General features: G+C 46.1%; 1 protein-coding gene and 1 long non-coding RNA gene across 8 annotated transcripts in view; one reads left to right on the top strand and one right to left on the bottom strand.

Moving 5' to 3' along the window:
- Positions 1-27,485, top strand: part of IL16 (interleukin 16) — a 65,912-nt gene continuing 38,427 nt past the window's right edge. For 2 of the 7 annotated variants that reach the window (XM_082198298.1, XM_082198292.1), the window contains exon 1: positions 26,803-27,279. In XM_082198298.1, the coding sequence (XP_082054424.1) occupies positions 26,971-27,279 (309 nt within the window). In that variant the 5' untranslated portion in view covers positions 26,803-26,970. Of the gene's footprint in view, positions 122-8,762; positions 9,128-19,713; positions 19,809-20,116; positions 20,610-26,802; positions 27,280-27,485 lie in introns of those variants that run through there. The other 5 variants (XM_082198293.1, XM_082198295.1, XM_082198294.1 and 2 more) reach the window with 5 other exon arrangements.
- LOC309518587 overlaps positions 145-27,485 on the bottom strand; it is a 34,041-nt gene continuing 6,700 nt past the window's right edge. Inside the window, exons 3-4 of the long non-coding RNA XR_014213528.1 lie at positions 2,005-2,181; positions 145-211 (exon numbers count right to left, since the gene is read on the bottom strand). This is a non-coding gene — a long non-coding RNA (uncharacterized lncRNA). The remainder of the gene's footprint in view (positions 212-2,004; positions 2,182-27,485) is intronic.

Raw genomic sequence — 27,485 nt, 5'->3', positions numbered from 1 at the left:
AGCCAGTCTCACCGGATCAAAAAGGCACTTCGGCTGCATCACCGGCACTCAACTCTTGTTAACGCAAACTTTTAGGGAGCAGAATTCTGGAAATCTGAAGACGGGGGTCGTCGTCTCGCAGGTAAGTGACTTGTTTCCTGTTTGGCTCGGCTTGCAATCATTTCTCCCGTAAAGTTTGGTCAATTGAACCGCTACTCAGCATGGGGACAGCCTGCTTTTAATTTGAATTTAGCAAACGAAAAAGAGGGAGGAAGAGCTGAGGAGAAGGCTTGAAGGGGCAAAGGAGCTCATTCCAACAATGGCATGTTGGCGAATTGTGTTTGCCATGATGAACATGTTAGTTTTTACACTGTCTTGAGAGACTTGGTACGTTCTGCTAAGGCTGCATAGCCACCCTTTTGGAGTCTCCTAATTTTTCTCTTTTGTGTGTGTATGGGTATGGAGGAAGCTTCCAGACTCTTGCTGGGTTTTTTTTTTTTTTGGGGGGGGGGGGTGTTCATCGCACACTGGCAAATTCAGGTTGTGCAACTAAAGTGGACTTGGCAGTCTTGCATAAGAAACCTGCCTTCAAACCAAAACCTCAAACCATTTTGTGCTTAAGGAAAGTGACAGGAAAATGCACTGGGAAAGATGGGTGAAGAATTGCTTGGGGCAACGTCATGTACCCCCCCCCACCAAAGCACAGTGAATGTTCAATAAACAGATACCTGGAAGGGACCAGAGTTTGTTTGCAAATGCCTCTAAAGTAGAGGTGAGTGAATCTGTCAATGTTAGTTCTCTCAATTGCTCCTTTTTCCAGTGTTAAATCCGGTTCTCTACATTTTCACATCAGTTTTTTTTTTAAGCACATGAAAATTCATCAAACTCTAAATGTGAATTTCTCCTAATTTCTGTTTGCATGCCAATTTCCCTCATATACAAATTTTTGCAAAGCCATTTCCCCATAATATGATGTAATGTAATATAATAATGTATGCTATTGTCACCAATACAGGCATATTTTTATGCACACTTTATAACCCAATATATGTTATTTGTTTGTGCACATTACATGGCTCTGCAAAATTTAGAGACCTGTGAATTTCCAAAGATGGCTGTGTTGGTTCATGTAATGATTTGGAAAGTGTGGTACGTTAGCCTCTCAATGTGAACTGAAGCAAATTTTCAGGTTGGAGAGCAAGGTTGCAAGTTCTCACAATCAGGTTGCTGCCCGGACAACTCAAAATAGCTGGAGTTCCTCTTCCCTAACTTGCTGGACTCCGCCATCTAAGCAGTCTGTCTTGGACCAACTTCAGTGTTAGGTAATTAGCAGCACCTAAAAAGCAATCAGATGAATGGAACCATATTGAGGGCAACTGCATGTTGGTGGCACCAGGCTTCAAATCTCTGAATGATGCCTCCCAGCAACTCCCTAAAGAGGATGAAAAGCATGGAAGGGACAGGATGGAACCCCATGGGACCCCAGAGCACAAATACCAAGGGGCTGAGCAGAAGTTCCCCTAATGTCACTCTCCACTAGTGGTCCTGGTAGCAGGAGCAGAACAACTATAGTAGTTCCCCCACACCCAAGTTTACAGAGTTGCTCCAGGAAATCATGGTTAATGGTATCAAAAGCCGCCGAGAAGGGACCCAACAGGGTTGCATAGGTCACATCTCTCTTGGTATAGGTCTTTAACCTTGGTGACCTAGACAGTTTCAGTGTCAGAATGAGGTCTAACACCAGGCTGAAATAACCCTAGATCATCTGCTTCCTACAGCCATATCTTCAGCTACTCAGCCACCACTCTGTTAGTTGCTTTGCCCAGGAAAGAGACATTAGTGTCCTAGAATCACAGAATTGTAGAGTTGGAAGAGACGCTTAGGGTCGTCTAGTCCAGCCCCCTGCAATGCAGGACTCTCAGCTAAAGCATCTATGGCAGATGGTCATCCAACCGCTGCTTACACACCTCCAAGAAAGGAGAGTCCACCACCTTCTAAGGAAGACCACTGTTGAACAGCTCTTACCGCCATAAAGTTCTTCCTGGCGTCTAGTTGGAATCTCCTTTCTTATAACTTGAAGCCAAGTTACTGTTGGGGTCCTAGCCTCCGGAACAGCAGAAAACAAGCGAGCTCCATCGTCCATTGTCCTTTAGATATTTGAAGATGGCCATCATAACTCCTCTCAGTCTCCTCTTATCCAGGCTAAACACACCAGGGAGGGTCTTTTAGGAATGGCCGCACCTCCAACTCTTTCAAGGCAGCCAGTATCACACCCTCTTGTAACGACATCTTGACCCCCACATCCCGAACCCATCCAGTGCACCCCTCCCAGCTAAATTTGATAAGCTAAATGCCACCCAAGGACTTCCCCTTTGGATAGATTGCACCCAACAATAGTGATCATTACAGTGGTACCTCTGGATGCGAATGGGATCCATTCTGGAGCCCCGTTCGCATCCTGAAGCGAACGCAACCTGTGTTTGCTCATGCGTGGGTCACGTCTACACATGCGCATGACGTAATTTTGAGCGTCTGTGCATGCGCAAGCAGCGAAACCCAGAAGTAATGCGTTCTGCTACTTCTGGGTCGCCGCAGAGCGTAGCCTGAAAACGCTCAGCCTGAAGCATATTTAACCCAAGGTATGACTGTATTTGAGACTCATCAGGATATTTCAGTGACTTCCATGGTGGCAGCAGGGAAAGGAGGAAGCTGGGAGCCCCACTGACATATGCCCCAAAACAGGGAGAGTGGTTTGGCACAAGGAGATAGCAGATGACATCCTGTGCCATAGGTAAGCGTGAGGCGATGCAAGTCAGACGGGCGTCTGAACTTCATCTATCCACTCACAGGCTGTATTTCTAAGTTAACCACTCTAGAAGAAAAAGGAAAATAGTCTTAGGCGTTACTCTGCACGGCTCAGTGGAAACTTCTGCTCAGCTCACAGCAGTGGTTAAAAAAAAAAAGCAAGCAAAACAAAACATTGGGACTGTATTAGAAACCAGACCAGGAAGAATAGGGTACATTATAAGACTAGCTGCATGGTAAGCATTTAGTTTAATGGCGTATATTGAATGCTGGGTATTTTAAGTTTTAAAAACATAGACAACAAATGTGAGGTAAGGAAAGAGGTGGGGGTGAATACGCAGTGTGGACCTAGCAGTTTGAGGGTTGTAGTCAATGCTAGTCCTACTCAGAGTAGACCCATTGATGAACAGGACTACCTTAAGTTCATTATTTTCAGTGGGTCTACTCTGGCTACAACCCCATGATATGCCTCCTACCAAAGGTACTACCCCCCTCCCCAGTAAAACCCCATACAACCCCCCTATAACTGCAGCAGGAACATTAGAAGCTGCCCTATTCCAAGACAGATCATTGCTCATTTTGCTCAATGTTGTCTTACACTGACCACCCAGGGTCTCAGGTAGGGGTCTCTTCCATCCCACACATTGCCAAGAATTGAACCTGGAGCCTTCTGCATGCCAAGCAGGTGCCCTGGCTTAGTCATCAAAGCATCCGCTCAGTATGCAGAAGGTCCCAGGTTCAATCCCTGCCATCGGCCAATAGGATTGGGAGAGAACCCTGGAGAGTCACGACCCGTCAGTGTAGACCAGGCATGGCCAAACTTGGCCCTCCATCTGCTTTAGGACTACAATTCCCATCATCCCTGACCACTGGTCCTGTTAGCTAGGGATGTTGGGAGTTGTAGTCCCAAAACAGCTGGAGGGCCAAGTTTGGCCAGGCCTGGTGTAGACAATACTGAGCTAAATGGACCAATGGCTTGACTCAGTATCAGGGCAGTCTCCTGAATTCTACCCTTGAACGATGGCCTTTCCCTGTACAATAAAAACAATAGGCAAAAATGCTCTCGAAGACCAGGAGCTTTGGGTCAGCCGGATAGCTCAGTTGGTTAGAGCATGGTACTGATAATGCCAAGGTTGCAAGTTCGATCCCTGTATTGGCTAGCTGTGTATTCCTGCACTGCAGGGGGTTGGACTAGATGATCATCAAGGTCCCTTCCAACTCTGTAATTCTATGATTCTTTTCCATGATTCTCTGAAGTTTTCATCGCATACAGAAGAGGCACACACTACATTCCTGTTTTATTAGAAAACGGATTGGTCTGTAGCTCTGTTGCATTTATCACCACGGAGTAGCTAAAGAGAGCTACGAACCTAGCACAATTGCTACCCAATTTGCTGGGAAGTGGCTAACTCCCAATAATGGCACATTCCAGGTGGAAATATCATGCTGTGGTTAGTCACTAGCCCACCCCTTTGGAAAGCTGCCACCCACCTCCTTAGTTACAAGCGACAGATACATTCTCTCTATAAATAGGGACTAGAACTGCCAGCCTTACGTTGTTTAGTCTCAGCCTAAAGTGAAGCAAATGGGAATCCCATCTGCACAGCAACGGCCTGAAGAGGGTGTGGTTGGAAGCAAGAGTTGTTTTCTCTTGGAGAGCCTGTGCTTTTATAACCAGCTCCTTCAGGATCTGGAGGATGTCACAAGGTCCTCTTGCTATGCCCAGCTACGAAAGCAGGAGAGGAAAAAGTGAACCATGACTGAGTTTTATAGAATGAACAAAGTGTGCTTAGTATTCTCTGCAGAGAGGCGAAAGCTGGCCAAGAGATTTAACTGTTTCCTAGGTGAACCAGTTTTATCTTGGAAGCAGGGGCATTCCTGGGTAGGTAAAAGACTCCAGGGAACAAACTCACCATGCAAATTTGCATCGATAGATGATAGATAGATAGATAGATAGATAGATAGATAGATAGATAGATAGATAGATAGATAGATATAGATGATAGATAGATAGATAGATAGATGTTGTTGTTGTTTAGTCATTTAGTTGTGTCCAACTCTTTGTGACCCCATGGACCAGAGCACGCCAGGCACTCCTGTCTTCCACTGCCTCCTGCAGTTTACTCAAACTCATGCTGGTAGCTTCAAGAACACTGTTCAACCATCTTGTCCTCTGTCGTCCCCTTCTCCTTGTGCCCTCCATCTTTCCCAACATCAGGGTCTTTTCCAGGGAGTCTTCTCTTCTCATGAGGTGGCCAAAGTATTGGAGCCTCAGCTTCACGATCTGTCCTTCCAGTGAGCATTCAGGGCTGATTTCCTTCACAATGGATAGGTTTGATCTTCTTGCAGTCCATGGGACTCTCAAGAGTCTCCTCCAGCACCAGAATTCAAAAGCATCAATTCTTTGGCGACCAGCCTTCTTTATGGTCCAGCTCTCACTTCCATACATCACTACTGGGAAAACCATAGCTTTAACTATACGGACCTTTGTTGGCTAGATAGATAGATAGATCCATATTCAGGCCAACTGCCAGAGGAGAAAAACCAGCAAAGCTCTAGATCCAGCTACCTAGCTAATTTGTATACATAATAAAAACAAGAACAAGAAACACACCAATACCTGCGCTCCCACAAACACATTTAAAAGGAGGCCCATGGGGGTCATTTTACTGGACCCCGAGCTGCCCCCGAACCGAGCTGGCTGCCTGGCGAGTCCCCGTGCGCTGCGCTAAACCAGCACAGCATGGCGCAGGGACTCGCTTTTGCAACACCGGGAATCATGTCTGCGCATGCGCAGACGCTGGAAATCGCGGGTGCATGTGCTCACGCGCACCCACAATCCAGCCCACACAGGGGGCTCCGTGGCAGTGAACCGGCCCAGGCAAGGTCTGCTTGAAGGGGAGCGTTTTCACCCAGCACCTAAAGATGTATGATGAAGGTGCCAGGCGAGCTTCTCTGGAGAGAGCATTCCACCAATGGGGAGCCACTGCAGAGAAGGCCCCATTCTCATGTTGCCACCTTCTGGACCTCTCAAGAAGGAGGCACATGAAGAAGGACCTCAGGTGATGGTTGCAGGGTCCAGGTCAGTTCATAGGGGGAGAGGCGGTCCTTGAGGTATTGTGATCCTGAGCACATTCCTTGCCAAAGGTCAAAGTGCACAGTAACAACACTGATGCTTCTTCTCCCTCAGGAGGTTGTGGACTCTCCTTCCTTAGACGTTTTAAAGCAGAAGCTGGACGGCCATCTGTCGTGGATGCTTTAGCTAAGATCCCTGCATTGCAGGGGGTTGGACTACACGACCCTTGGGGTCCCTTCCGAATCTACAATTCTATGAAGGACGTGTGCTAGGATACTAGAAGGTTCTTGTCCTGCCCTGCTGCACAGCAAAGCAAGTCCCCAACTGAGCTTGAGGCAAGGCAGCATTTGGGTACTGCTTTTGTAACACAGCCCTATGAAATTGCTCCAGTAAGAAATGAGCTGAATCTGAGCCCTTATATAATAATAGCAACAAGTGTAGCAAAGTCCTGCTTTACCTAAAGAGGTCTAAAGGTAAAGGTAAAGGTACCCCTGCCCGAACGGGCCAGTCTTGACAGACTCTGGGGTTTGTGCGCCCATCTCACTCAAGAGGCCGGGGGCCAGCGCTGTCCGGAGACACTTCCGGGTCACGTGGCCAGCGTGACGAAGCTGCATCTGGCGAGCCAGCGCAGCACACGGAACGCCGTTTACCTTCCCGCTGGTAAGCGGTCCCTATTTATCTACTTGCACCCGGGGGTGCTTTCGAACTGCTAGGTTGGCAGGCGCTGGGACTGAGCAGCGGGAGCGCACCCCGCCGCGGGGATTCGAACCGCCGACCTTTCGATCGGCAAGCCCTAGGCGCTGAGGATTTTACCCACAGCGCCACCCGCGTCCCTAAAGAGGTCTAGCCTCCTCCAATAATCTCCTACTGTGACGGACTGGAGGGACCTCTGAGTCAAAGGAGGGCGAGGCTGGTTCACCACTCACCACACGAAGGAGTCTGCCCACTTTGTATGGTACCCAACTCTCACCTTACCTCCATTCAGTAAGTCGCCACTGTGGGTGGAGGGCTCGTAATTTTGTGCAGACTTTGCATGAATGGGCCATCCCGTAATTCTTAATACAAAGATGCAGAAAAGTCACCCACCCTCAGAGGATATTGTTATGTACTGAAGTTCTCACCCTGGGCCAGCAGGGGGATACTGTAGATAGTTCAGGTCCACATATGCAAATAAGGGATCGACAGTGACGTTCAGTGATTGGATAGTTACAGAAAATGGTTACTGTTGCGTTCTAGTGGCGCTCTATACAGTGGTGCCCCGCAAGACGAATGCCTCGCAAGACGAAAACCTCGCTAGACGAAAGGGTTTTCCGTTTTTGCGTTGCTTCGCTAGACAAATTTCCCTATGGGCTTGCTTTGCAAGACGAAAACGTCTTGCGCTTTTTTTAAAAAGCCGCTTGAAGAGGCGCAGTTGCGACGGACTGTGCTTCGCAAGATGAAAAACATCGCAAGACGAAAAGACTCGCGGAACGAATTCTTTTCGTCTTGCGAGGCACCACTGTATAAGCAGGCTGACTGAACCCTTCAGTTCAGTTCTGTTCTGGCCATTTTATCTAAGAGTACCATATGGGGTACTCTTTATATCTATATTCTATAATCTATATTATTATTATTATTATTATTATTATTATTATTATTATTATTATTATTATTATTATTATTATTTCAGGAAAAGGTGTGCCTTGACTATGAGAAACTTAACCCCCCCTATATATATATATATATAATTTCAATTGGTTACACTGTGGATAGGGATCCTGTGGCTCTCCAGATATTTCTGGGGCTGGGATCAAACTTCCCCCCACCAGCCAGCATGGCCAGTAGTTGGAGCTGATGGGAGCTGGAGTCCAGCCATATCTGGAGGTTCACTGATCCCCCACCCCTGTATGCTTGCTTGGGGGATGGTGTGATGCAAAATACAGGTTCTCAACCTCGGTTTTCCATCTGTAAAATGGGATTAACCGTGACCTCATCACACAGGGTCACTGTGAAAACCCCCAGCATATGAGGCTGTAATGCCCTCATGCTTGCTGCAGCCTGTGACAGGCCAATTGTAGCTGGTTGAGGTGGCAGCTGAGGCTGGGGTGGGGTGGGGTGGCGAGAGAAAGACAGCGCGTTTCAGGTGAAGGGCTCATGGGACATTTGTCACTCACAAAAGCCTCCATCTGGAAATACTCAAAAGGTAAGAGCCCTTGCTAGAGGAGGAGGAACTGAAAGCGCATGATCTAAAACAGCTGAATAAACTCTTAAGCCAGCAAAGGGGGAGTGTGTGTGTGTGTGTGTGTGTGTGTGTGTGAGAGAGAGAGAGAGAGAGAGAGAGAGAGAGAGAGAGAGAGGGGGGCAGGGGGAGGGAAGGGAAGGAACCAACAACCAAGGACATTGGTGGCTCCAAAATCTTTGTATTATTGCCACATTATTCTTGCAAAGATCTCAGTGGTATTTAAGTCCACCCTTCCCTCTGCAACTGAGCCCTGCTGATCACTACATGGTTTTCATCCTCCACACACACACACACACCATGCCTTCAACACAAGCATCTATGAAAGCCGTTTTTCACCAAGGCTGAAATGAACGAAGTACATTGGGTCTCCTCACCCCCCCTTCTTCTTTTGGGAAAAAAATAGTAATAAATGAATCGTTTCATTTCAACCTTGGGCAACGGGTTTTTAGGTGTTACATTTGAAATGAACCATGCAATTACATAGGAGCAGCCAATGAGGGGAAGGACATGGATTTAGGAAGATTATCTAAACAGTTGAACACATTTTCCATGAGTGTGTCAAAAAAGCTTGGGATGTTTGGGCTGTGCTCCCCCCCCCTCACCGCCTCTCCTGTTGTAGAAGGGAGTCGGTAAATGTCCAAAACGAAAGACTCAGGTTTTCGATTTCTGTTTGTGGTACAGGAAACTGGCGACGACAAATCTTGGTGGCCGATTCAGTGAAATAACATCTCCTCTACCCACACGGCCAGCTCCATCTCGAACAAGCCGGGCAGGAGATTGGAAGCTTAGCTGACTGAGCTATCCAGCCAGCCCAAAGAGGCAAATCAAAATATATTTTGCTGCTGAAGGAAGTTTTAAACTGAAATGTTACTTCGTGTGCCCTGGACTTACACCAAGGTATCTGAAAACTTTTATGGATTTACAGACTGGTTTTTAGCAACAGAACACAACTTTTAACCACTGCAGAAAGTTATTGCATTGTGTATTCCACATTGATCAAGCCACGGCAATGAAAGGCAAAGGATGGATCTGATCTCTTGATAATGGTGAGTGATTATTTTTAACCAAGCTGTTTAAGTTTCCTGTATGATGTTGTAAAGGCTGGGGCCACCTAACATTTGCTTGAGAGTAAGTATAATAGAATCCAGAGGGCGGTACTTCTAGATGGCTATGTTCAAAGAGGTTTAACAGGCGCCCACACATCTTTTGGTCGCCAAAATGAAAGGACTTCATTCAAGAGGCATAGTGATATATAAACCCACAACAGCAAATTCCAGAATGTAAATATGCAAGCTGAAATAAAAACAAAAACAAAAGCATTCAGCTGAATAAGGGAATACTTGAGATTGTAGCGCTGGACAGCAGCATCAGTTGCCCACAAACATCACAAAGTCAGAGACACTGTGGGAAAATTAGATGGGTGAGTAGATTCAGTCACTAGTCGCTGCTTGAAAATAAAGCAAGGGAGGGCCAGGGCATGAGCAGCAGAGAGCCCTGCTGGGATACTGGTGCCCAGGCAGGTACCCAGGGATGTCAGCTGTTGACAATGGGCTTGGATGGAACCATCTAAGGTGAGGCAGGTGGTGACAAGGGAAAGGGCTTTCTTGGTGGTGGCACCCTGCATGCGGAATGCTCTCCCTTGGGAGAGCAGCCTTCTCTGCTGTCTTTTATCTGTTTTATCTGAGCCGATTTATGCTGTTTTTACGTGCCTCTTAGGAAAATGGAAGCTGTCATTTCCCCTATGTATATCATTGTGTCATTTGTATGAAAATGCTATTGTTACATCGCCAGGATTCTTTAAAACGAACAGATTAACGTAAATAAGCAGGTGCAAGAAGCATTTGTAAGTTTATTCACATCTTCGTTCACTCATATTTACTTATATATTCATTTATTTACATATTCATCTTAAGCTTCTCTGAAAATATTATTTCTGAATCTTAAAAATGAAAAGCATATAGATAAATGGTTGTGCAAATCAGACTGGAACTTCAGTGCTGGGGAAAAGGGAATGAACACCTTCTCCTATGTTGTTTCCCCATCAAAAACTGTTTTGGGTTCCCCCGCAACCTGCTCCCCAGAGGTGCTGTTTTCTCTGTCAGAGAAAACATAGCAGGGACATCTCTCCTTGGAGCTAGATTTGAATACCTGCTTAAGCTGGTATATGCAGCGCTGTCTTCCGAAATGTAAACCTGCTGGGTTACATAAGGGCTTTATGTTGAAATAACTAGCCGTGCCTACTATTAATGCTTAGATATTATAGGGGGGAGGCGGCAATAATAGGCTTTCACATCATGCCGGTTACCTGGGTAAGGAGCCAGGTGGCTGGCCGCAAGAGCTTAACAGTGATAATCTTTGGCAGCAAAACCTCACGTTAAAAATGAAACTCTGCTGACAACTTAGAGGAGTTGTCAGAATGTTGGGGGATCAAGGAAAGGAACGTAAGCGAAGGAACGGAGAGCGAAGGAATTCATCCAAGACCAAAAAAAAAAGGGGGGGAAGGAAAATTTTGAACTGAGCAGTTCTGCCTTTTGCTGGGCACATGAAACATATGACAAAAGACTTACAGAATACTTACAGCTAAATCCTTGCAGCTGAAATAACAACAGCTCCCAAAGATGTTGTGAATTCTTCCGACTCGGCCCCAGACATTTTAAGGGGCTAAAGGGGGCCGGTGGCAACATGCTTCTCTAAGCAATAGAGGGAAGCTGCCCCCCCTCCTGCAACAGCAATATTAAACTTTCGGAAAACCTGAAATGAGCTATATTTAGTCCTTGCCGCTTCTTTGTGTGGGCCTCTTAGTGCATTGGCTTTCAAAGAAGAAGGAGCTTGCATTGACTGCCAAGCCCTACTTCCTAGTAGTGTCATTTCTGTGGGAAATATTAAAACCAGCATCACAAACGCAGAGCTGCAGCTTGGTGTAGATGGTACGGATTGGGCCCAGACTAAGATAGTTGTGCATTGGCCTGCAAGCACTCCAATTAGAGAATAGCCTTTACCAAAGGTGTCGTGGGCTTTGAAGACGCTCAAACTCTGGATGAAAGGGAGAAACGTGCTAAGAGGAAGGCATGCTTGGCAAACCCTCACCGTGATTAACTCCCACCCGGAAACCTATGTCCCCACTGTGGAAGGATGTGTGGATCCAGAATTGGCCTCCACAGTCACTTACGGACCCACTATTAAAACTGTGTTCATGGAAGACAATGTTACTCAGCTACGAGTGATAGCCAAAGAAGAAGAGTTGCGCATTGAATTCTCGCTGGACTATGACTCACAGATAGTCTGGAACTGAACCTGGGAGGGCCAACTGCCATATTATTTTTAAAATATGGCTGGGTGCAATGGTGGGGAAATAGCCAAAGTCGGGAAGATTGTGGGATTAGCTAGCCTGTGTGCTTGCCAAGTCTGCTGTCCACGTGCTAATTGTTGATGCGCAACCTCCATGGCCCCTTGTCCCTTCTTCAAGGTAAAGGGACCCCTGACCATTAGGTCCAGTCGCGGACGACTCTGGGATTGCGGTGCTCATCTCGCTTTATTGGCTGAGGGAACCGGCGTACAGCTTCCGGGTCATGTGGCCAGCATGACTAAGCCGCTTCTGGCGAACCAGAGCAGTGCACGGAAACGCCGTTTACCTTCCCGCCAGAGTGGTACCTATTTATCTACTTGCACTTGGACGTGCTTTTGAACTGCTTGGTTGGCAGGAGCAGGGACTGAGCAACGGGAGCTCACCCCGCCGCGGGGATTCGAACTGCCGACCTTCTGATCAGCAAGTCCTAGGCTCTGTGGTTTAACCCACAGCACCTTAGGGTTTTACAAATCTTTAAACCAGAGTTGAACTGGATAGCTTTCCAAATACAGGTTTCCTTCAGACAGAAGCTATCCTCTGTCAAGTAGGACATAAGATCAGCCTAGAAACTAGTCCGTGATGGAACTGAGTTGAATCTACACTAAATAAACCTGGGCACTGTTCGGCTCCAGTTGTTATGCTCCAACTCCCATCAGCTGCAGCCAGCATGGCCAATGGTCATGGATGATGGGAAATGGAGTTCAAAAACATCTGGAGAGCCACATATTCCCCACTCCTGTTACAGCCTATCTGACCACTGTTTCTATAGTATAAAAGGGAAGGGGTGATAAACCTGTGAAAATAAAGGTAAGAGCTTTGGTTGTGGTTAAAATAACTTCTATTTAGTCAAAAACTTCCATCTCCAAATATTCATTCAGTTTCAAATTCAAGTACAGTGGTACCTCGGGTTACAGATGCTTCAGGTTACAGACGTTTCAGGTTACAGACTCCACTAACCCAGAAATAGTACCTCAGGTTAAGAACTTTGCTTCAGGATGAGAACAGAAATTGTGTGGCAGCGGCGTGGAGGCAGTGGGAGGCCCCATTAGCTAAAGTGGTACCTCAGGTTAAGAACAGTTTCAGGTTAAGAACGGACCTCCGGAACGAATTAAGTTCTTAACCCGAGGTACTACTATATTTTTCATATTACCAGACAACTTTTCCTGAAAACTGGGGGGTTGGGGGGGGGGGTTGGCTGTGTGTCAAATGGTATTTTATAATACCTCCTTTAATTCAGGCATTAAAGGGGTCTTTATTTCAGCCTCTGCTTTAGGAGTAACCACTTTAAAAAGAAGCCAGCTTTTTTTTTTTAAGAAACTAGTATTCAAAATGTAGATGAAAGTCCACAAAAACGATTAAAAAAAACACCAGTCGTGGCAATGGCAAATTGGCAATTTCATATAAATCACTACGGCTCCAAAGCCAAAATAATTTATATGCTGCACAGCAACCAGTTATTAGGGGGGGAAATAGTTGGTCATAAGATCCTAGGATCAAAACTGTGCGCTTTAAAGGCACTCTGCTTGAAGACATATTGCAGAACTGAGAAGAATATGGCAAAGAGTAACTATAGTGGTCACAAGTGTTGTAACATATGGTCCCATTACCGGTAATTCAGGCAAAAGTGACTGGGGTTTTTATTTATATACTGCCCTATACCTGGAGGTCTCAGGGCGGTCCACAGAACAAAATCAAACTATAAAACCACAAAATATGTTATCAAAATAAAAGCAACAACCCAATAACCCCTTTTGAGCATAAGGGGGGGGGGGGGAGAGAGATGAAGGCAGGACTATTGTGAGGCTGGTTCCAGGTCTGAATGAGTTCTCAGTGGGCTCTCCTTCTTCCCCAGAGCTCCCTTCTCCCGCCTATGGCTATTCCTGGCTAAAGCAATAGATGGTATCAAGCCATCATTTAAGATTTTAGATAGTGCCTTCACAGTGCCTGATGGTTCCACTGTTTTGGAGCATTGTGGGAAATATAGATTCACATGCAGCCACTTGGCCCAGGACAAACATCAGCTCCACAAAGCCCTGGTGGAATACTCCACTCCCAAAAGCTGTTTGAGGTGTTTGCATGCTGACCCTGGGGCTTGAATTCAAGTTACATGCAAAGCTGGGCTGCCCATCTAGCAGGTTCTCTTTTTGAGACTTGGGGCGGGGGAGAATTTAGTTCAGTTCAAACTGAAATGTAAATCTACCCAATCCACACTTTCCAAAACAATAGAAGAACTGTGGCACAACCACCCTTCAAAATTTGCAGTTCTCTGAATTTAGTTGGGGAGCTCTGTAGCCAAGTAATGTGGACACAAAAATGCACATACTGGGGTAAAGTGTGCATAAAATGCATATATCAATGAAAATATCATTATATTAGGGGAAACTGTTTTGCAAAAATGTGTACATTAGGGAAAACTGCATTTCAGATAGGTGTCTATTAGGGGGGAAAAAATTAATGTTAATGAATTTTCATTATTTTTTTTTTGGAAAAGCCATCACATCAGTTTGCAAACCGAGCTTAAGCTCGGAAAGATGAAAAACCAAGAGAACACGAAATTGACGGATTCGCCCATCCCTCGTTGAGATTACTATCTCCATTATTCTATCAGTTATGAAAACCAACATATCGGGGAGCGTCCTTATTCCTCCAGACAAGCCAGGGTTTCTTTGCATGATTATCTGCAGGGAGTACACCCATTTGGGAACATTCAAAAGCAACATCCCCACCGTGACCTTCAACATGACATGGAAAAGTCTTTCCCACCCCCTTCATCCTCCTCCAGGTCTGAGGTGCCTTCTGTGTTCAAAGCCACCTAGTGAGGCCCTCTTCCTTTCGAGGTCAGGGCTCTCCTCATCAGCAGGCAAATTTATAATTTGTTTATTTATGCTCCCGCCTGCTGGCCTGCCACTGGGGGTCTGCTGCCCCAGACTTCCCAAATCCCTTTCCTCGCTTATCTGTTTCCTGCCTCTCTGCTAAAGCCCCCATTCCCTTTCATATGGCTGTAATCTCTCCTCTCCTAATGCACCACAGGTGATGCTCTGTTCCCTTATTCTGGCTTTAGTCAGGGTCTTACGCCTGCCTCTCATTTCTTCCCCTGTTTTTTGCCTGCTTATTACCCGGCCCTCGGCTTGTTTCTCCTCCTCCTCTGTTTCATGCTCACTCCCACATTCATGCTCCCGTTCTGTCCTCCATTCCAGTCCGCCCACTCTCACCCTCTCATCTTCACGCCAGGCTGCCATCCTACCTTCCCTCCCACGCTCTTCTTTCATTCCACCTCTGTCTCTCACACGCTCCGATTCATCCTTGATCTGCTGCTGCCTCTTTTACTGCTGCTTCCTTTCCTGTATTTCTATCAGCTCCTGCTACCCCTTCTCTGTATCGGTCACCGGCATCCACACCCAATGCATTTCTTATCCTCCGTCAGGCTAAGCAGCGCTGCTTCATCACTGATCTCTCCCTTGCAACCTCACTTCCAGTCTGATTGGCTCACCTTTCAATTGGATTGTCAATACTTTGATGCACTGGAGAGATGTCCCCCCAACCTCTCTTCACAAACCCTTACGTGAAGGGTCACCTTATCTCACATATGCCCTCTCGATTGCTTCTGTTTGCAGAAGTCCGCTCCACTTCACTCCACCCACTCTCCTCTGGGGGCGGGGGACGAAGTCCCACATTGCCCAGGGGATCCCAGCCATGTCATCATCCAGCTGGCCAATCCGGTGGCTGGGAGGGCGTGGCCGGGGTCATTTAAGCTTAGGCGCGAACCAGAGGGCTTCCTCTTGGCTCGCTTCTTTAAACTCCCTCCCCCCTCCCTATTTTACGGGTTTCTGTTTTATCGGCCTTGCTATGGACCTCGGTTGGTTGCCGTTGAGGGGCCTGGTAGGAATTTTTCCACTTGGCAAAATTGGCATGGGGCCTTGTGGTTTTCGCTTACCTTGTAGCAATTGTCACAACTTTGTAAGGTTTTGCGGTTGGGCATTGTTTGACCTTATGATGGAGGAGGGGAGCTGCGGCCATCACCTGCCCCTCCAAGCTTAAGGGTATTCCATTAAAGGAATATGGAGGTGTGGATCTTGTCTGAAGCCCGGGGCAGGGCTAGGGCCATGACACAACCCCAACGGAAACATCTGGGGGAGCTCAAGTTGGTCTGCATCAACGTGGCTCCCCTTTCTGGTGGTTTACCCTTACTGGACTTCCTGCGCAATGGGCAGGAGTCAGATATAGTCGGGTTCATTCAATGCCTAAGCCAATACCACTCACAGTCTGTAAACAATAAAGTTGTGGCCAAAATTTGCCCAATTAACATTAACGTATTATCTGTGTCTTGGTGTCTTCTTTGCAAGGGGTGGCTGCGGGGTCTAGATATGCAACTGGCATTCCTATGAATGCTTCCTAGTGTTTGTCCTGCACTTGCAAGGTAACTAGCCTTCACTGTAGAAACGCTTACACTCTAGAACTCTCTGCACATTGACATTAGGTAGCACTAGCATAGCATGGGTTGCCAGTGCCCGGGGCCATGCAGAGTGAGAGAAACAGAAGGAATATGCATGCACATTCAACTGCCTAACAGCATCTGCATCACCCAGGAGATCGCAGCTGCAGAGATAAGAAAAGAAGAGTTGTTCGGTTGTCTGGAGAGGTCGCTTCCTGGTTCGCATGCAGAAACTTTTTTCAACAGAGCCCAGCAATAGAAGCGTGTAGCTGTATTGTGGCGGCACCAGGTATTGAGATTTTGTGCCGCTAACAATTTTGCCACAACCACCCCATGCCCCTCCCATGCTATGCCACTGCCAGGCAGGCACCTTGGCTGTATTTCTTCTGGCATTAGCTTAAAAACTTTTATTTGTTTAGGTAAGCCTACCCAGGGGTAAGGGACGCAGGTCGTGCTGTGGTCTAAACCACTGAGCCTAGGGCTTGCCGATCAGGAGGTCAGCAGTTCGAATCCCCACAATCGGGTGAGCTCCCATTGCTCTGTCCCAGCTCCTGCTCACCTAGCAGTTCGAAAGCATGTCAAGTGCAAGTAGATAAATAGGTATCGCTCTGGCGGGAAGGTAAACGGCGTTTCTGTGTGCTGCTCTGGTTCACAGAAGCAGCTTAATCATGCTGGCCACATGACCCAGAAGCTGTCTGCGGACAAAACGCCAGCTCCCTCGGCCTTTAGAGCGAGATGAGCGCGCAACCCCAGAGTCGTCCATGACTGGACCTGACATTCAGGGGTACCTTTACCCAGGTGTATACTTTTGAGCTGAATTTTTATTTTATTATGTATATTTTTAATACTGCCAATTTTACTTACATTCTGATCCTTTCTTTAAAGCTCAGCTTGTTCTAATATACAATTTCATTTGTATTTTAAAATGAGTATTTTATATTGTTTCAAGTGATCCACTTAGTGGCTTTCGATTAAAATTCTGTTAAATAAAGAGCTTAGGGAACTTTATGGAGCCTACGTTTTACCAATGGCAATTAAACACGACAGCTAAATTGAGTTTCCATGTTCAGGTGCAGTTTACCAGAGCTCAGTGACAAACAACAGGGGCAGACTTCATGCCCTGCTTGGGAGCTTCCTGGGAGCAACTGACAGGCTGCTATAAGCAGCAGAGGATTATGGCCTAGGCGGGCCTTCGGTCTGATCAAGCAAAGCAATCCTTAAAGACATTCTTTCATCCTCCTCTACCACCCACCCACAGATGCTCTCCATCCCTGAATACATACTCACTCAAAAGTTTTGTTAAAGTGTAACATTCCTATCAGGGCCCACACATCTTAGCAAAACAGTAATGGTTTCACAGCAGTTGCCTTTCGGGAGCCCCTGCTGCTTGTTAGTCCCTCCTTTTTACACACTGCAAATTCTGAATTCACGGTCCTTGCTCGTCACAAGAAATGCCACAAAAAGGCCAGGGCATTTCACCTACACACAAACTGAATCACAGATCCTTGACAGGCTTCCGAGGAATCTGGCTGGGGGTGGCTAGGAGGCACGAGGAGCACCAATCATCAGCAGAGCTCTTTCGGTAGCAAGTCACAGCTGTCAACATTTCCTTTCCTACAAACCCTTTTGCTGTGCAAACTGCAGCTTAACAAATACGTCTCCTCCATTAGCGCCGGGTCTCTTCAGCATCTTAGGAACATTCCATGTACAGTAGAACCTCGGCTTACATTACCCTCGGGTAACGTAAACTTCGGGTTGCGAAAGCGGAAAACCCGGAAGTATTTTTCTGGGTTTCGCTGCTCATGCATGCACAAAAGCACTCTACGCACGGCGCACATGCACAGAAGCACCCTGTCGCACCATGTGCATGCGCAGAACAGGCACCTCTGGTTGTGGAAACCTCAGGATCCGACTGGAGCTCTGGAACGGATCCTGAAGGTACCACTGTACTGTATAAAGGTAAAGGGACCCCTAACCATTAGGTCCAGTTGTGACCGACTTTGGGGTTGCGGCGCTCATCTCGCTTTATTGGCCGAGGGAGCCAGCATACAGCTCCCGGGTCATGTGGCCAGCATGACTAAGCCGCTTCTGGCAAACCAGAGCAGCGCATGGAAACATCATTTACCTTCCCGCCAGAGCGGTATCTATTTATCTACTTGCACTTTGACGTGCTTTCGAACTGCTAGGTGGGCAGGAGCAGGGACCGAACAATGGGAGCTCACCCCATTGCGGGGATTCGAATCGCCAACCTTCTGATTGGCAAGTCCTAGGCTCTGTGGTTTAACCCACAGCGCCACCACTGTATAGAGAGCCGTAATCCTATAGCTCGGTAGCAGAGCGCTTGCTTTCCATGTAAGAAGTCCTAGTTTCAATGCTCACCATCTCTGACAAAAGGTGGCGGGAAACCCCAAGTCTGAGGCCCTGGAGGGCTGCTGCCAGTCAGAGCAAGGATTGAGCTGGAAGGGCAAAAATAGCTTGACTCAATGTAAGGCAGCTTCCTAAGTTGGAGAATGAATAATTGTTTCATGTGTTAAAAAGAATAATGGCTACACACTTGTCAACCATATGGACTTGTAGCATACCCCATAATACTTTTTGCCTTCCTGCTGAGAGTCACATTCCCATGGTGATCATGGGGTGGGGGAATTCAAGTCAGGTTGCATTTAAAGAACAAACAGGCCCATTCCAAAACAACACATGAAGCAAAATACAGCCATCCTGGGAAATTTTCAATTCTCCAGTGCAGTTCTCCAGCCAAGCAATGCATACCAAAATGATAAATTGTGCGTAAAAAGGTATATACTAGTGAAAATAACATACAAAAATATGACAGGCTACGGTTAGAGAGTTGGGGTTAGGACTTCCAGATATTGCTGCACAACATTTCCCATAATCCCTGCCCATCGACATGCCTACTGGGGCTGATGGGGGCTGTAGTTCAGCAAGTTCTGGAGGGTCATACAGTTCTCATGCATGGTCTACACTGGCCATGAATCTCACAGTCCTGATCCAGCTGAGACCCCATATCTGCAACTTTTAGGGAAAGGAAAATGCACTGGCAAATCGCCTCCTCGATCTGTGAACTGGCTCTGAATGACAAGCACTTCAGTTTAACCCTGACCCTCTCAATAGACAATAAAGATGTCTTGGCAGTATGCTGCCTTCTTTCCCTTTGAGTTTATCGCTCTTGAGGCTATATAAATTGTGATGAGGGAGAATATGCCCCTCCAGCTCATCATGCAAACTGTGTCCACCCTGCTGTGTAGTGCCCTTCAGCCCTGTAGATGTAATGGAAACTGTAAGGCCTAGGAACTGAGGAAGCCACCTTGTACAATGTCAGACCTGTTGATCCATCTAGCTCTCCAGGTGTTTTTGGACTACAACTCCCATCATCCCTGACCACTGGCCCCACTAGCTAGGGATGATGGGAGTTGTAGTCCAAAAACAGCTGGAGACCCAAGTTTGGAAAGCTGTGATCTACACTGTCTGGCTGTGGTTCCCTGGGGTTTCAGAAAGGGTTCTCTCCTAGCCCTACCTAGAGATGCTGGGGACCTTCTGCACCCAGGGCAGATGCCATGCCAATGAGCGACAACCTTTCCCCTCTTCCCTGCCTCCATCCTATGAAACTGCAAGCCTTTGTCAGAAGAGTTAACCCTTTATAAGGTAAACCAAAATGGCAAGACCCTACTTGTGGGGGGTGGGGTGCACTAAGACATCTGGTGGGATGCCCTGGACACAAAAAAATCCACTGGGTTCATTTATCATTTTTCTTCCCCCTGCCCCTTTTTGCGGTTAGGAAACAATAGCTGTGTCCCATAGCCCTGTACAGAATTACTGAAAGAAAGTCATGTGACAGTCGGAGGGTGTGTTTTCAATTATTGCACTTGAAGCTTTCTGCCGGGGCCGCAAAGACAAACAGCCTTCTGAGGGAGTCTGCTGCTGCTTTGTTGTAAGTCCCTTTTAACATTTCATTTCTTAGAATGGTTCTATATGCTTCTCTCCTGTTCCCGCTGCAATAACCCCAGGCTCTGCTAGACGAAGTTATAAGAAAGGGGGAACCTACCAATGGGATAGCCCAAGACACATCGGATCCTTCTCCTTTTATTTATGGGAAAAGCTCAAAAGAGGAGGAGGAGGAGGAGGAGGAGGAGGAGGAGGAGGAGGAGGAGGAAGAAGAAGAAGAAGAAGAAGAAGAAGAAGAAGAAGAAGAAGAGAGAGCTGAACCTTCTCGGCTTCTCATCAGAGTGGATGAAAGAAGTCGAACTACGCTGCTCGCGCCAAACGGCACAGAAACCCTCGTGATCTCTACAGCAAGGAAGAAATCTGGCATTTCCTGCCTTTTCATTAAGAGCAATACTCTCCAGTTCAGTTTTGCAATTGCGCCAAACAGTTTTTATTATATTCGTAAATGCTCTGTTTGGTCATCCCAAATGAAGTGTAAACAGGATGGATACTGTTCCTTGCAAGCACATTTGTTTAATAAAGAACCAAAAAAAAAAAGGTTAGGATAATTTAGCACAAAACAGAGGAAGGGAGGTTGGAAGCGGGTGTGTGTGTGTGTGTGTGCATGTGTAGAAGTGAGACCAGCCAGCCAAGCTGTTAAACATTTGATTTGGATTACAAAAACAACGCAAGACAACTTTGTATCTGGAGCGCACACAGGAAACAGAAGAAAAATCCTTAAGGAGGAGGGTGTGCTTCCTCAGGGCATGTTGGCTACACCGACTTATGACTGCATTGGATTTGGCAGGTGGGCAAGTGTCTACAAAATAATTCTCCGTACGTTAGTTCATAAAACTTGTGGGGCATTTGTATTATTCTTTTCTGCATGGTCGATGGTGACAGTGAATCTTATTCCTTCACCTAGCAGCTAAAAAAGGAGGAGGAAAAACTTAAGAAAGTTTCAGATCCACTCAGCCACATCAGGTAAACCTTCTTTCAGGTAGGAGAGCCACCAAAAAGAAGAAAAAGAGGGGGGAAAGAGGACGTGATTTTTCATGTGTTATATTTAAATGTATAAAGGCACATTTAGAAATACTGTAATTTAGATAGATATACTGTCAGTTAGGGATTTTTCCAGTCTTAAATTCAATTCTCCACATTTCCACACCAGTTTGCACATTGCTTTTTAAACAAGTCCTCACGAAAATGCAAAAGCATCTTAGTGCGAATTTCTCCCAAAAGACAATTTTTTTGTATGCAATTTGGCAAAATATATACAGTTTGACAAAGCGTTTCATTTATGCAATGCACTTTTGTATGTCATTTTCACCAATGCATGCATTTCGATGCACACTGTATCCAAATACGTACATTTTTGTACGCATTACTTGGCTGGAGACCTGAATTGCAAAATTCAGAAAAGTGAGAGTTTTCAAAGATGGCTGTATTTGGTTCATGCAATATTCTGGACAGGGCTAATGAGGGTAAGTTTGCGTTTAAATGCAAACTGAATTGAAGTCCCCCCCATCCCTGAATATAGTACATGTCACCACAGTAAGAAAGACTATGACCAGATGACCCGGGCATTTGCTCAGGCTGCTATCCTGGTGCTAACTGGGGATAGGCAATTCTATTGCTCCCAATGCTCTTGTTTCTTTATCTTTAAACCAGACTTGGGTTGGTTGTTGTTTTTGTTTAGTCGTTTAGTCGTGTCCGACTCTTTGTGACCCCATGGACTAGAGCACGCCAGGCACTCCTGTCTTCCACTGCCTGCCACAGTTTGGTCAGACTCATGCTGGTAGCTTCGAAAACACTGTCCAACCATCTTGTCCTCTGTCATCCCCTTCTCCTTGTGCCCTCCATCTTTCCCAACATCAGGGTCTTTTCCAGGGAGTCTTCTCTTCTCATGAGGTGGCCAAAGTATTGGAGCCTCAGCTTCACGATCTGTCCTTCTAGTGAGAACTCAGGGCTGATTTCCTTCAGAATGGATAGGTTTGATCTTCTTGCAGTCCATGGGACTCTCAAGAGTCTCCTCCAGCACCTCAAATGGTAACTTGGTCACATGACCACCTTAGTTTTAAGCTCAGCACACACACGTGTGGATATGTAGGCAGATGTATTATGTTGAACTCTGGGTCAAAATTTAAAGCACTTCGGTCTACCATAAAAACACTTATTCAGCATTGGCCTAGGAAATCCATCTTATCTATCCCCCCTTGTGCTCTTTTGATCCCTGCTTGTGCAGCTTCGACCTGTGCCTTATTAATCCTTTCCCCGAATGCATTCCTTCCAGGAAAACGAACATTTATCAGAAGGTGGTCTCGAATTCCTTTCTTCACTTATTGAGATTTTCCTTTCCAAGGCGATAGATCATGCTTAAGGGAAGCAGCTGGGCTGTTTTCAACGCCAGGCTGGTTTCTGCTGTAAATGCTTCTGTTGTGGTTGCTGTTGTGGCTCTGATTTATGACAGGGTTAGTCCATTTCCATGTACAGCACAAACCCTTTTAGCCAAGGATGAGCAGGTCCTTGATTACCTGGGGTTTACAGATGAGGCAAAGAGGGGCTAGACACTGCTCCGCAAATTTGGTTCTCCTCTGTTATCTTTCTCAAGAAAAAAGAAAGACACAAGCAAAGCCCAGGAGGGAAAACCCCAATAGCCAAAATTGTGGGTGCATGCTTCAATTCTCTTAGAGCACACAAAAGCCCCATAATTTGGTTGCTTGAGGATTTCAGATGTTTAAGTAAAGGTAAAGTGGCCCCTGACCATTAGGTCCAGTCATGACCGACTCTGGGGTTGCGGTGCTCATCTCGCTTTATTAGCTGAGGGAGCCAGCGTACAGCTTCCGGGTCATGTGGCCAGCATGACGAAGCCACTTCTGGTGAACCAGAGCAGCATACGGAAATGCCATTTACCTTCCTGCCGGAGCGGTACCTATTTATCTACTTGCACTTTGTGCTTTCAAATTGCTAGGTTGGCAGGAGCTGGGACCAAACAACGGGAGCTCACCCCGTCGCGGGGATTCAAACTGCCGACCTTCTGATCAACAAGTCCTAGGCTCTGTGGTTTAACCCACAGTGCCACCCACGTCCCTTTCAGATCTTTAAAGAAGAGCAGACTCCTAGCTTTGATACAACAGAAGGACCTGGGGGCCATGTAATCTATACCCTCTCCATGCAGGATCTAAAATGCAGAATGCAATACAACATCTCTGAAAGGTGGCCTTCCAACTCTCATAATGTTTACCCAAAGGAGAGGCTTTCGGGCAGCAAAAGGTGTTCCTAAGGTTCAGAAGATCTATGGCTAACGCTTAGGGAAAGAGCACAAAGAGTTTCCTGAAGACACCTCTGAGTGGTTGGATGTGGAGCAGCAGTGCTTTTCAAAATGCCTCGCACCATTCCTACATCTAGCAAAGCTAAACTAAATTATGCAAAAACTAATATGACATTATGCACCGTTGACTCAATGTGCATTATTCTCCGAATGCTATACAGTGGTACCTCGGGTTACATACGCTTCAAGTTACAGACTCCGCTAACCCAGAAATAGTACCTCGGGTTAAGAACGTTGCTTCAGGATGAGAACAGAAATTGTGCTCCGGTGGTGCGGTGGCAGCAGGAGGCCCCATTAGCTAAAGTGGTGTTTCAGGTTAAGAACAGTTTCAGGTTAAGAACGGACCTCTAGAATGAATTAAGTACATAAACCGAGGTACCACTGTATACAGTCATACCTTGGAAGTTGAAGGGAATCCATTCCGGAAGTCCGTTTGACTTCCAAAGCATTCAAAAACCAAAGCGTGGCTTCTGATTGGCTGCAGGAATTGGAAGCCACGGAAGTCCTATCGGACTTTCAGCTTCCAAAAGAACATTTGAAAACTGGAAAAGTCAGTTCCAGGTTTCGATCATTCGGGAGCCAAAACGTTTGAGAACTAGCCTGTTCAAAAACCAAGGTACGACTGTACAGCTTAGTTTTCTTTGGTTCAGAAATGAAATAGTTTAATACAGAATACATGTATCAAGGAAGACCTTAGTCACCTCTTCCTTGCTAGGTCTCAGCACCAATCATTCCCTGCTATGAAAATCCCATATCCTCCTTTCTAGGGTCACAATATGTGCAGACGACTTGAGGTTTTAAAGGAAAAACAGCCAGAGCTGGTCTGGTCACACATCATGATTCATCAGTACATTAGCAGAAAAGGAATGAAAAGAAGAGGATACTGAGGAGATTCTGTTTGGTGCACTTCCCAAAATTATATGCAAACCAAAACACAGCTACCCTTTAAAATTCGCAGTTCTCTGAATGTTGTGATGGAGCTTTCCGATTAAAGAAATGTGTACAAAAATGTGTATATTAGAGAGAGGGTACATAAAAAGGGCCTTCTTAGTGGCTGCTCCCAGATTTGCTGGTGCAAAACATATATAGAAATGAGAATTCCTGGATACCAGGATCCAAGTTTGGGACAAGTATTCTTTGGTGAGTATTCTTTGGTGAGAGCACTGCAACAGAGATTTAGAGTCACAAAATGTGTAACAAAGTGTAGAAATATAAGCTGCTAGACCTTTAAAATATGCCCTTCCAAGTAAGTGAGTCCCACTTCCCCTAGCATAGATGACAACACGTTTGATAAGTTAAAATTTGGTTTACTTACAAACTCTTCAAAGGCCTGCTTCATGTGCTTTCCCATATATCTGTCAGAAAAGTTGCACAGGCAGTAAAACTAAGCTGAGTTACAAAGTGGTGAAAGTTCCTAGATTATTGATATAGGAACTCAAAAGTATATGGTGAGAGCCATGCTGTTGAGCTGGAGCAACCAGCTCAGACCTCTTAACACACTGAACTTCTCAGGTAGACTTGGAGGAAAACAATAGTGTTGTTTGCCTATTTCCTCCTAAAGTAAGGGAAGTGACATTGCTAGCCGGGCAGGACAGCTTACTCTATGGTATTAACTCCTTCATGTATTAATTAGACTGAAGTATGTTGATTATGTGAGGCTGGTTATCCCACACTCCCTTCCATGGGAGGCTGGCCTCCTTTTTGGTTCCAACAGTTCTTTGGCTACTAACTGGCTGTTGTGGCAGGTCTTTTGAGAGTGGGTGTTGTAGTGTGTGGGTGCTTTTAAATGGTTTTGAGTGCTTTCAGTGTTGCTGAAAATGACATTCATAAATGTGTATATTATGAGAAATGCACACTAAAAAGCTGATGAGTTTTCACAAGGAATTCTAAGATTGGGAAAATGAGATTCTCAGAGATACAGAAAAGGAAAGATTCATCCATTCCTGGTAAGGATAATCAGATCAGTCTATTTCTGGTCTGTGTCAGTTACATGAGCATTCATTCATAAATTTGGTTTCATTTTCACATCATTTTGTGCCTGCACTTTTGGTACACATTTTAACTTGAAATATTTATCCTAAAATATGTAGTTTGCCAAGCTAAAAATTATATTCTAAAATCTGGAGCAACACAAAAGTGAAAGGAAACTGCCTTCTGGGGAAACTAATTCTTGGTTGGTCTACTTACAAAACCCCAAACCTAACAAAATCCTCAAAAGCATCTGTATGATGCATATTTTTGGCTTTTAAACATGTTTCCTTTGCATAATTTAATTCCACAAGGCGTAAATGTATATGCTATCCAATGAGATCTTTTTATTTAAGCACTACCCTTAAGATGTTAGAAGAGGAAATCATCTTTGTAGAGATATGTTACTACAATAGTTAACTATATGCCAATATAGATAACAGCTAGTGTGCCATGAGAAATAAAATTTAAATCAAACTATTACAAGCTACCATAACTCTGAAGAACTACCCACAAGTGGAAGCTGCCCGTTAGCTCTTTTTGAAACTCCATGCTGTCCTCTTGCTTCCTTTCAATCTGCTGAGGATGGCCAGTTCTGCCTCATATGAGTTTGGTGCAATGGACTTATCCCATTATTCCTCATAGAGACACATAGACCTAACTTAAGAGGAGTTCACCCTCTGCTTTTCTGCATGAGTTACCCTTTTGTACCTGAAACAGTGACTCACACAGAACACAGTGGGGCAGACTTCTCTGAAGGTAGGCAATTCCTACTCTCAAAATACTCTTAAAAAGGGGTGAAGTGAAACCAGGTAGCCGATAATAGCAAGCATCCTGGTCTTTGTGGAACTACCAGCAGTGGTATAGCATGGATTGCCAGTGCCCGGGACAAGGCAAGTATTGCACCCTCTAAATATTGCACTGCCAGCCAGAGTGGACAGCACTGGGCTAGATGGGCAAAAACAGTCTGACCAGGGATCAATCAATTTCCTAAGCGTGCCCAAATTCCCCAATGAGGAAAGGCTACAACATGGCAGGGGGTGGGGAGTAGTTTAGAGAAAAGGCAAGTAAGACGGCGTTACTGGGGTGGTTGGGAAAAGAGACTGTGTGTGCAGTTCCATTCCTCTCCATAGGCAGCTGAATATCAGAACAGGACTACAATCACAGCCAATCCTAGACTTCTGCACATCAATGCATTTATTTGGATACAGTTTCTTGACTCCCTCTGTCCCCATCTGGCCAGCCGCCAGCCCAGAGCTTCCTTTCCTTAAGCAGCTACAGGTGGCTTCAGGCTGGACAGATAATCAAGCTACTTGCCTTCCCCAAAGGGAAAAAAGATACAGGGATCCTCTATCTGGCGTACCTGTATTACAGATGTTTGGAAACATGTGCTTGCCACATGCCCACTTTGATTTTTGGGTGTATTTTTGAGGAGGAAGGGGCACAGGAGGATTGCCAAAACTGAAGAGGACCGATGCAAAATATTTGTTTTGAGTCTTCCATGGTGCTTAGAGACAGAAATAGAAAGAATATAAAGCCAAGAGATGAAGGCGGCGAAGGGGGGGGGTGAGGGGAGACATGCCTAGCACTTCTCTGAAAAATACAGAATTAGCAAGTCATGAGGCATCACGTTGCTGTGCCTGAACTGAAGGCCTGTGCCTTAAAAAAAATAAAAATCGCAAATTTGAAACGGTGTGTTATTTTGGGGTGGGGTGGGGAAGAAGAGATGAAACAGCAATATCTACAAGCCAGCTTTCTCTCCTCTGTATCTCTCTCCTCCAGCAGGATGTACAGCTGCAATAATTGGGACAAGCCCCTGTAATAGGCATGGCAAATTGACGGGAAGCAGCAGATTACTGGGTGGGCGAAGATGGAGCGACAGAACAGTGCAAAGAGTCGGAAGTCGAAAACCCTGCGCTCCATTTCGCGCTCCCTCATCCTCTGCAATGGCAAGAACAGCGACGATGGATCGAGCCCGGAGGAGAAGTACCCCAATCCCTTCGAAATGCAGGCCAACTGGGGTCAAGAGGAAAGCGACTACTGCCCTCGGCTTCAATTAACGTGTGCATCGTCAAGCGAGGACAGCCCTCCTGATCCTTTTATGATCACCAGCATGATGCAACTGAGGGCTGCGGCCAGCGATGGCTGCAAGAATATGAAGAGAAAGTTCTTCATCAAGGTAGGAGGTCACACCTGACCACTGGATGTTTGGTGTTCCCTAAGATCTGGGTAAGAGTTACCCCCCCCCCAGTTGAATATGGGTTTTCTCCTGATCAGAGGTTTGGGAGACAAACCCCAGAACCATGTCCCTTTCCCAAGGCAGCATGAATTTCCGTGCCAAGGGTATTACCCCCCCCCCCTACTGTGTGGCTTGCTCATCCAATG

This window comes from Podarcis vaucheri (assembly GCF_965113315.1).
Source record: "Podarcis vaucheri genome assembly, chromosome: 14".
In the NCBI taxonomy this organism is placed as follows: domain Eukaryota; kingdom Metazoa; phylum Chordata; class Lepidosauria; order Squamata; family Lacertidae; genus Podarcis; species Podarcis vaucheri.
This window is presented reverse-complemented; position numbering and strand designations above follow the sequence as displayed.